General features: G+C 38.1%; 1 protein-coding gene across 1 annotated transcript; it reads right to left on the bottom strand.

Annotated features, from left to right (window-relative positions):
- Positions 1–8020: 8020 nt before the first annotated feature.
- LOC149007996 (small ribosomal subunit protein eS26y-like) lies at positions 8021–10788 on the bottom strand. Its single transcript, XM_089166936.1, has 5 exons — positions 10709–10788; positions 10532–10624; positions 10318–10402; positions 10098–10228; positions 8021–8601 (listed from the first exon to the last, which is right to left on the bottom strand). The coding sequence occupies exons 1-5, from the start codon at positions 10709–10711 to the stop codon at positions 8530–8532; spliced, it is 384 nt and encodes a 127-aa protein (XP_089023062.1). The 5' UTR covers positions 10712–10788; the 3' UTR covers positions 8021–8529.
- Positions 10789–11309: the final 521 nt, after the last annotated feature.

Genomic DNA, 11309 nt, shown 5'->3' with positions numbered 1-11309 from the left:
ATAATAACTGTTGTATACCTTTCTTTCTTTTTGTAATCCTTACTCATTATCATATATTTTTACCATCGAAGTAATTGCTCGTCCAATCCCTAATGTTGCTGATCTCCAAAGACGTGCTTCAGAGGAAAAGAAATCCGATTCTAGGGTTATTAAACCCTCCAAGAAAAAGGAAACACACCGCCTGTCATCCTTCAAAAAGAAAAACTGTTGAAAAAGATTCCCCGACCAGGAGAAAACCATCCCGGCTCCCGGAAAGTGCCATCGGAGAAGATACCGATGTGCAAATTGTGAAAACAGTTGTAAGTAAGACCCCCGGTTCCAAGATGAGGACCTCCGTAACCTCCAATACACCGAGATGCAGACTTAGGTCTACTGTGTCCATTTTCCGACCTGGGCTCGTCTCGGTTCAAAGAAGAAGAAGAAGAGAAGAAAAGAAATTCATACGCCCCCACGTAAGTTCCCACTGTTGAAGATAGTCCACATGAAGAAATTCCTCACGATACTTCCGTCTTTTCGGAAAAAATGGTTGAGGATGAAGGTCAAGGTAAGGATTTATTTGACTATTCTCCGACCATCCGAAGAGAATTGCTGAAGACATATTAATACATGTTGCAGGTGGTATTATTGAGGAAATAGCTGACCAATTATGTGATGAAAATGCTGATGTTCCCTGCCTCTCCCTTGGATGTTGTTGCCGAGGATCATGTGAATGAAATTTCCGTTTCCGTTTTACCTTTATCCATCCCCGTGTTGGATGTTGCTGCCCAGTATATCGATGTTCCCCCTTTTGAGAAAAGTGATCAAGATGCTCCTCCTTTGGAGGAAAATAATCAGAATATTTCCCAGGAAATTCATGAAGTAGCTCCACCAGAGAATAACCCTGTCCCACCCGAAGCTCTCATGGTAATTGACCCTCAAAATGGTCATGAAAACCAAGAAAATATCATCATGCAGACCGGTTCAAATGATGCCGCTGTAAATGTTAATCCCGAGAATATTCTTGAGATAGCCGACCTCCAACCAGCCCCCGACAGTGTTGATGATACCATGAGTAATGCCGATTCCGGGAATCCTTTCCACCCCGAGTGGTTTTTAAAAGAAAATCATACGGCCAGCCGTAATTGGGAGGTTGCTAGAGAGTGGGGCACAAAGGCGGGAATCCCCGCGACAAGAGGAATATTGCATGAATGTCTCGATTCGACCTTTATTCTCATGGGTGGGGGTAAGAATTAGACCTTTTTCCCTTTCTTTTATTTAGAATTAATTTACTATTGATCCGATTACTTATATTGTTTTTAGTGTATATATATATATATATATATATATATATATATATATATATATATATATATATATATATATATATATATATATATATATATATATATATTGATTGATCCACTGATGTTTTGGGGCTGCCTTCAATGAATTTTCCTGAAGTATTGAGAGAGAAAAACTTTGTCTCAGGAAAATGATGAACTGATCAAAAAGAACTTCGAATTGGTCAATGAGGTACAAGATCTTTGAAGAAAATTGGGATCTTCGGAGAGAAAATTAAAAGCAGGTGAGTTCAGAGAGATTGATTTGATGAATGATCTTGATAGTTTGCATACCGATTATGAAATTTGCTCGACCATTGTGCTTGAACATGAGAAAGAAGTTTCTATGTTGAGAGAAGCCGTTTTGAATTATAGGAATGAGCTTTTTCAGCTTGAAATGTTAAAGAATGATGCCCTTGACAGGGCTAGGATTGCCACAGATGAAAGAGAAGATTTTAAAGGATTGCTCCTCAATGAAGGAAGTTGGAGATAATCCAACTTTCCTAGGGTTTTGCAAGAATATGGTAAAGGATTGCTCGACCAAATTTTTTCGTAAATCCTTAAGATTCATCCTGGTTTAGATTTCAAGCTGTTATCCCCGAATTTCTCCCTTCTAGAACCTTTTTTGATCTTAGGAATTTGAAGTATCCCAACTCGATTGCTCATCAAAAGATGATTCGACAATGATATGAGTGACTCCTCCAGCTCGCCCAGATCATTCTCGCAATGGTTTAGATGACAATGATGATGATAACTTACCCGCTCAAGGAGATGAAGAGATCTGTCGATGATATTGTTGATGTTGATCCATCTGGTAATGCTACAGATGTTGATCCATCTACAAAACCACAAATTTGAAGAAAACACTCTTTTTGCTTTATGAACTTACCTTTTTCTTTCTTGTCTACCTCTTCGCATATGAGGTTTTTTAACTTGTCAAACTTTTATATGAATGAAATTTTCTTCCTTCCTTCCTCGTTGTTGTTTTTTTTTTCTTCTTAGTTTTGACAGAATAATATCTTTCGTAATGTTAACTATCATCTTCTAACCAATTCATAATAGATTAGATGTATATATCTTTGATCAAACTTTGTAAATTGACTTCTGCTCAAATACTTGATGAAAAAGTATTTGAAAGGAACTTTAATACCTGATCAAATACCTTGAGATGTTGATTTGCGATAATCTTTGAACCTCGATTAATAGTCCTCGGTGTAACCTGATCCTTGAGTTATTTTATTGATTAATTCCGTCGTACTCGATCCGAATGCTGCCTTAGAAAGATGGCTACCGGAGCCCGACTTGGAAAGTCGGGATCATTCCTCGGAAGGAACAATCCGGGATCACCCTTGTGAAAGGAATGATCCGTGATTAGCCTAGGATGACCCGGCTTCTTGAGCTTGACTTACATAAAGTTGGGACCACCCTCGGAAGGAATGATCCTTGATCGGCTTCGGAAAGCATGACCAGGCCTCGGAAGGCTGGCTACTTGAGCCTAACTCACGAAGAGTCGGGACCACCCTCGGAAGGAATGATCCGTGATCGCTCGGAAAGCATGACCAGGCCTCGAAAGGTCGGGCTACTTGAGCCTAACTCACGAAGAGTCGGGATCACCCTCGAAGGAATGATCCATGATCAGCTTCGGAAAGCATGGGCCTCGGAAGGTCTGGCTACTTGAGCCTAACTCACGAAGAGTTGGGATCACCCTCGGAAGGAATAATTCGGATCAGCTAGCATAATCACGCCTTGGAAGGTCTGGCTACTTGAGCCCGACTTCGAAAGCCGGGATCATCCTCGGAAGGAGTGATCCCGAGTCAGCGTTGAAAAGGCATGACGTGTGTCACATCCTCCCAGCCGATACCCTATCCGGCATACCCGAGAGTGTGATCCACAGCCCGAAGATCAGGTATCGAGTAATCAACCTCCCACATAAACAATAACATAATCATGAACAATCATAATAAAAGTGCGGAAGATAAACCATAGATCCAATAAGGAAAGAATGAATCATAAATAAATCAGAATACTAGATATAATCGTAGTGTCGATGACGATAAGTAAAGTGAGGCAAAAATCCCACTCTACAACCAGCGGAAAAGTAGCTCTAAAAGATAATAAAGTAGACAAAATCTAATCCCAATGAGCAAGTACAATGGGTAACTAAATTGTTCTCCACTTTATAGACAACATCCTTATAAGTGTAAATCTCATAAATGGCACAAGGACACTTCCACTCAATGGTCGGACTAAGCATCGTACGGAGCATAACCACTCGCGGGATCTTCGGTGTAATTGTGGTAACCGCAATCACCCTCCCCCGGAGATATGCCTCTTCGCCTTGCGCTTCTTCATAGGGACCGTCATAGTATTCAAGACTGCGCAGGATGGTCTAACAAACATTGTACAATAAAGGAATGAGTTTCAAAGAAACTCGGGAAGGCGCTTAAATCCATAATATCATAAATGGCAAGATTCTCGAACAAACATAAATGCAATATGATATGAGACAAGCAATGAATGAATGAATCTAACTCTATGTATGCTTGGTCTCTATCGGCGGACATGCTTTAAGTCATAGCACCGTACTTCTTTAGGAAGGTCTCAATCACTCATCATCAGTTGGTAATGGGTCCGGCATCCCTCGGGACATTCCATGGTGGGGGGTTAAGTCACCACTCTCTCACATCACCATTGGTCTAAGTACCGGCGCATGCCAGGGTAAAACCTAGCCAAATGCAAGTCTTCTACTTAGTTACATCAAGTCGGATCCAGATACGTCCATTCCTCGTCCCCCGACGATCCTTTCCGGTATCCTTCACACTAGAGTCCTCATAGTCCCCGACTACGGACTCATCAACCCTATTGATCATCCACATATGGTAAACGGGAAGCTCTCACGTCCTCTCACGGGTTGGTTACCGGTCTTAAGCGCCCGTGAGCCCAAGTCTAACCATATGCAACCCTACCAATAAATGGCCCCCACAATGTGATTCCTCTGTCCTCTCACGGGTTGGTTACCGGTCTTGAGCGCCCATGAATCCCCATTGCTACCATGGGTCGTTCGGTCTCAATACCCCTTCCGATTAGGGTCCACATAACGAGGACATCCTAGCCAAACACTACTAGACAATCCTAGATATGTCATCCAACAGCTTAGGGAAGGTGTCCAGAGGGCATCTCCGGAAACATCCCATAATATTCCCGTAGTAGTCCAAGGACAGTAAGTGTCGAAAGGACACCTCCTTTCCAAACCATACTTAAGCATACACATGCATCAATTCATATCATCACATATATGGTAACTTCATATACGGAAAGAAATCAATAATTACAATCAACTTGTATATAATTGGTAAGTAAATCATACATGAATCAATTTAAGCAATGCTACCGTAATCAAGGTTATGCAACAGTAGTATATCATTGTAAGAATCTAATTTAGGAAACATATCAATGATATTCAAATATAGAAACTAGATTCATGCTATCTATGTAATTAAGGAAATAACCATCCTTACCTTTTATAACTCGCAGAAGGAATCCTAAGAAATCAGTAAGATCTTGGCAAACTTGAGGAAGAAGGTCCTAAAACAAGTGTATACAAAACATATTAGGAAAGATACCTAACATTTAAAAAGATCCAAAACATCCTTACAGGACCAACATTCGGAGGTGCTTGTACTCATGGTCGAGTGGATTCGGTCGGGAAGTGGTCCAAATTCGACCAATGAGTCGACCAATCTGGGCAGTAGAGCCTAAAAAAACAGAGTTTTAAGATATGAAATCCGAATTTGGTGGTTCAAAAGGGTACTAATCAAAGGGTAAACTACATCAGTAGTATTCTAACATATAGGGGACCTCAAGAAACACTAATCAAATCAAGCCATCAAGATCCAAATTAGGAAACAAAAAGTTACCATAATTAGATCAATCATGGATCTCGTTGAATTCAAATATAGAAATCAAAGTGACAAGAACAATAGGAGGATGGATCATTGCTGAGTAAAGGTATCATGAAAAGATACTTAGATCTTCAAAGGAAATAAACTTAAAAGCATAAATCAGGAAAAAAAAAAAAAAAAATTAAAAAATTTTAGTACCAAAATTCAGGGTTAAATTGTTGAATGTAAGCTGGAACTCACCAAGGAAGCCCATCATGGTCAACTTCAATGGCTCACCTTTAGTTCTCTTCTCTTACAAAAGATTCTCCTCCTATCAACAAAACCCATGTCTTAGATCAGTGGCCTAACCTTATTTCTTGTAATGGCGGTCCCAATAAGCTTGTTTTCAATTTCATTTCAGGTTTGTCTGCTTCTTTTGTTATCTTCATCCTTGTGTACAGTACTTGAATTTAACAGTTTCTCAATCTCATGGGTTGAAAAAGAAATTTTATTTTTTCGTAAACCAATATTTGTTTCATTTTATTATTATTATTATTATTATTATTATTATTATTATTATTATTATTATTATTTTAAATTTATTTGAGGTTCATCCGGTCTAGCACGCACCTCGATTACATGCTCGGGGGAGCTTTAATATTAATGCTTTGTCGAATGGGTGCGAACCTAAGACCTCCCCTAGGGAAGTCGTTTCATGTTTTTTATTTACATGTAGTTATCCGTGGTGAGTGACTCAAATCAATAACCATGAGTCTGTTAGTTAGTTTGGTCATTTGGTAACTCAATAACCTTACTAGTTATTTCGATTGGTGCGTGAAACCGATTTTGTTCCGAAACCATACCGAACCGCACTAGAAACTGTCTTTAAACCGTTTTCCCATATTGATTTTGTCTTGAAATCGTACCAGCACTGTTTTTGCAAATACTGAAACTATCTTTGTACTATTTAAATTTAGTACGGATACGGTTCTAATTTTCGGTATTTAAAATTGGTACTGTACAAAATTTCCGAAATCGTACCGATTGGTACCCTTATTCACTAAGGCCTAAGCCAGTCTTTGGCATGGTTTTCGATTTTTATTTTAAGCCAAATAAATAAAAATGGTGGCGTTTGGTGTAATTTACACTAGAAATGGCGGCATTTGGTGTAATTTACACAGCGTATTTGTATCTAAAAAAGGCTGAAAAAAAATACAAAAATCGATAATTTTTTGAGACTTGAGGCCTGTTTTCAATTTTTCTGTCAAAACCTATTTCTTTTGTTTTTGCGGTGGTTTTTAAGAGACATGTGCTGCTAATGTGGATATGGGAGGTTAAAATAGTAAAATGACATTCTTTATCATAAAACTGACTCTCCCCTCTTTAATTCTCCATTAGCGCAACAACAAGGGTAAAAAAGAGGAATCCGGATCTTATCCCCGTCGGGGGAGCACAGACCATGGTTTTCTGACCACAAACATCAGTGGGTCCCACTGGTGAAAAAAAAAACTTTTTTTATTTTTTCCAAAAAGTGTTTTTTACCGTGGGCCCCACTGATGTGTGTGGTCGGGAAGCGTGGGGAGCACTTTGTGCTCCCCGCACGGGTCGCTGATCCGGACTCAAAAAGAGCCGGCAATAGCCAGAGAACCATCGAACTTAGGTTTTTCATTCGTGATTTTGAAAAATGGTTTTGGTTGAGAGTTTTTACAACGTCATTTTTGGTGATTGATTGTAAGATCTTTTTCTGTTATTCTTCTACATAGTGGGAAAATCTTCTTCTTCATCTGTAGACGTAGCATACTACATCGGTATGTGAACTACGTTTTTTGTTTATTTTTCAATTCGTTATTTCATGATGTTTGTTCTAACATTTTACAATGTGAAAACACTGATCTATGGGGGTGAAACATTGTGGTTCTTTTACTTTGTTTGGTCTTGATTTTTTATTTTTTTCGCTCTTGACTTTTCAATCTTCTATTCTTCCATTCATGGTTTCCATTGTAAATGCTTCTTCGCTGGTTACAACTTCACCAACTCCTCTAGTGAAGTTTAATATGCATTTCTAGGATTTTAGATCTTTTGAACTCCTTAAAGATCATCTTTTAAAGTTCTAATACGTCGGATTTCTCTCTCTCTCTTCCTGAGGAAGATCAAAACATAATTGGAAAATTTTCTAAGGCCAATTTATGTTAATGATGGGTTAATCGTTCTGATACATTCCAAGATTTGAGATAAATAATGTCATTGCATTGAATCCTTTCATAAAACAAAACAAATAAACTGACTTCTGTTATCTTGAAGTTGTCCAAAACCTAAATACCATCCATTGATCATCTATGTTTTAAAGAAGCTAACAAAACACAACACAGTACATATAATCAATTCTCTCTCTCTCTCTGAGAAATTTGAACATACCTGAGATTGCTTTCCTTTTTCCTTTTTTTTCCATTGGATGGTTAAAGACCCTAAGGCCAAGATTTGCTAAAGTTTCAACTGAGATTGAACCCCTCGGCTGGTTGAACCCATTGTCGTGGAGTTAAATTTGAAAGTTTCATTTGGAATTTCTCCAATAAAAGTACTAAAACTTACAAAAAAATTATGTCTAACGTATTTCTGAAAATTACGTTTCAAACTAGTTGCCAAACAATTTTCGTATTTCGATCACAATGAGTTTTTAGTTTAGATCGAGATGGCCCTTTCTAGTACCTCAAACTCTGGTTGAAAACAACCCTTTCCATGGACTGATCTAATTCTGATTTTTGAAAAAATAAAAAAATAAAAATAAAAATCAGAGCCTAAGTAATGAAATTTCTTTCTTTCATATTAAAAAAAAAAAAAAAAAAAAAAAAAAAAATCCTGAAGTCCGCAACCAGTATCACAGCTTCAGATCCACTAGGCTATCCCTTGATCCTATGAGAACGTACCTTGGAAATAAACTTCTGTGCTTTTCATTTTTCCTCTAAGAATCTCGCAAGAAACAAAATTCCTTTAAGAATACTTAATTTGTAATGCAAATATGAAAACTTAGCAGCAATAATGGATTTCACTCCACCTTAGGACAATGGAAACAATAACCACAGATTTCAACATTGCCATTTTCCTTGGTTGTGTCGATGTCAACCCCAAAAAAATAAAATAAAAAATCTTCCAAGAAAATTCAAGTACCCACTTCTATTCGAATACAATAATTGAGTTTTTGATGCATCATAATCTAAGAATCAACATGCAGCCAATTAAATTATGGAGAATCAGTCTCGAGCAAAACCTTCACTATTCTAATTGTAGTGTCTAAGCAAAATCACGGTGAGGTTATAAGATTCTGAAAAGCTTCAAACACGTCCTGTATTTGCAGCTCCAGCTCCAGCTGGGCGTGGGGCTTGACCAGGCTTAGGCATGTCCTCCTGCACAAAAGGAAGGAAACGTTGTCACTATGACTGGAGAAATACACCTTCATAGATGCGAAGTTGCATGACGGAACATGAATGAAATATCGTATATGCAAAACTTGCTTTAAGAACCCTAAGATCAGACAACCACAGCATTAGTGTCCCCCCCCCCCTTCTCTCTCTTAATGGCTTTGCAGCAGGAGAAAAGACTTTGCCCGAATCATCTATAACCTAGTCAACTGACAAATCACATAGGGCAGGTTTTCTTCTTCATATAATATGGCTGTACAAGATGTATTAGCATATTCCCAAACAGGATGGGACATGGATCCTGCTGGAGGCGTCCAGCCCTGAAACCCAAGCTGACTTGCTCGAGTGAGTATTATGCTGGAGAGGATTTCTTTCCTACATAAGATTGCCCTCCACTACATTTCTCTAGATTTCAGTTTTGCTTCTAATAAAAATCAATACTCATCGATACAAAACATGAATTTACTAATAAGGAATTCAAGCCAATTATAAATAGAAGAAATAGATGATGATGATACATAAAAATTAATCGTAGTTGTATACAACAGTTGCAACCTAAATAATTAACAATGCCACACTGGAGGAAAACATTCATGTAGCCAACACATTTAGTTGGGTAAGAGAGGGATCAGTCAAGGTGTGACTGGGGTTTCTGATGTCTAATATCAGGATGTGAACAACGAGTTTCAACCATGCATAAAGTTATCTGTATCAGCGTCTAACAAGCTTCGAGCACGGTTAGACAGTAGTAACCGATTTTTAAAAAATGGTTTCCCCTAAGCGAATACAAGCAAAAAGTGAATATGATTTTCGACTATCAACTTACATTCACAATGGAAACTGAAGTGGCGAATCCAGAGGGAACAACGACATCAGAAAGACAAAAATTTTAGAAGACAAGAAGGTGGGTTGAAGTCATTGATACTTTTAGAATGGATTCAGATTATATTCAGAAACTGATTTTCCACATGTGGGTTTCCTAAAACAGATAGGAATAATAACAGAATTCAGATTTTCAACAAACCATTTGCTACCTATCTCATTATCAAATATTAAATTAATCAGCTAAAGAATTTTAGATGAGCATGAATAAAGTGAACACCACAGATTTGACACTGAATCACGCCAATTAGTTTGAGTTAAGACACTATATAAAAAAAAATTCTTCAGATCAATATCACTGCAAGCACACCACTAGCCTGACAATTTCAAGTAAAAGACGACCCTAGTCAAAGTTGTTGGCCCCCTTGGCACTCGACCTTCTCACAGAAGCAATGGATTAAAAGAGAAGCCTAACTTGATTATCTGACTCAGTCTAGTAAATTCTAAAAATTGTTAATTATGTGAAGACAACAACAGCAGGAAGAACATGTATAACAAAGGTGGGCGACAACATAATACAGATATAATGCATCAACAAGGAGAATATCCGAGAAGACTGATAAATCAAGAGAAACTAAATTAGGAACTGTGAAATATACCCGGCGCCTAAAGCGTGGTGGTGGATCCCGCTTTCTTCTGTTAGTGCGAGAACGAACCCTTACGACGTGCGAATGGATCGCACAGGAGACGCAATACTGCATCTTTGCGTAGAGTTTGGGAAGCGTGTAACCTAAAGAAAATCAACATCCAATATCAGAAAACAGAAAAAATACAGATCCGTAAGAAAGGAAAATAAATGCATTTTTAAAGGAAGAATACCGTCATAAACACAGGCTTCTTGAACATCTCTGACAGCAGCTTGTTCAACAATGTTTCTCACAAGAAACCTCTTGATAGCCTTATCCTTCGGATAGAAATCGAAAAAAAGAAGAAGGAGAAAGATCTAAGATGCCCACTACTGGTAGCAATTAAGAGTACAAAACGTCAAACACAAAATCAATGAGATAATTCAGAATAGAACATGAAAGCAAACCTTAGGGCAGCACTTTCCACAGTTGGAGCAGCGGATGAACTTAACATGGCCACGGCCATGCTTGTTGCGGCCACCGTTTCTCCGCTTGAACGTCTGAAAAATGTGCAAAGAGAAAGAAGTGTTAGCCGAGGAAGCCTTGAGGAAAATCTAAGGTAGAATTGGTCTCAATCAGCTTACCATTTCTAAAAACCCTAACCCTAGCTCTGCGTCACCTCTTCGCCTCCAACTCGTTTTTAGGGATTCTCTGGTTTTAGTCTTTGAAGCTTTTATAGGGGCACTCAGAGGTATCGAGCGTGAACCTACCATCTCTCCGAGCCTTCACAAGGATTTTCTGGCCGGACGATCTGATCGCCATGTGCATGATCTACCGTCAGATTAGAATTTCCATGAAACCTTTTCGCTTCCTAATAAAGTAATGTTTTTTTACAATACGATGACCTTTTTATTTTTATAAATGAAATTGTTTTAGGCAAATTGCATTGACACCGCAAAATAAAAGTGTTAAAGCATTAACACTACCACTTTATATGTAAAAAACACATAGACCCTCAAATTGAATTTTCTTTGGATATATTTGTTCAATTTGTCATTGGAAACCTTTCAAACACAGTTTATTGTTAGAATATTTTTAAAAATAAACAGTGTTTTAACTGCTTTCAGTGATAAATTTGATAAATATATCTAATAAAAATCTGATTTTGAAGTCTTTGTGTATTAAACATAAAGGTGGGTGTCGGTTCTTTAAGGCCTCCATTTTAAAGTACCGGTGCAATTTGCT

The sequence above is a fragment of the Hakea prostrata genome, chromosome 8 (genome assembly GCF_041222555.1).
Source record: "Hakea prostrata isolate BN-2017 chromosome 8, UWA_Hpros_2, whole genome shotgun sequence".
Lineage (NCBI taxonomy): Eukaryota > Viridiplantae > Streptophyta > Magnoliopsida > Proteales > Proteaceae > Hakea > Hakea prostrata.
This window is presented reverse-complemented; position numbering and strand designations above follow the sequence as displayed.

Bases quoted from the DNA above. Each gene is read 5' to 3' on its own strand.
- LOC149007996 (XM_089166936.1), bottom strand. The intron at 10,229-10,317 runs GTATTCTTCCTT...GATTTTCTTTAG, and splicing joins AGAAGCCTGTGTTTATGACG to GTTACACGCTTCCCAAACTC. The intron at 8,602-10,097 runs GTATATTTCACA...CCTTTTGTGCAG, and splicing joins CACCACGCTTTAGGCGCCGG to GAGGACATGCCTAAGCCTGG.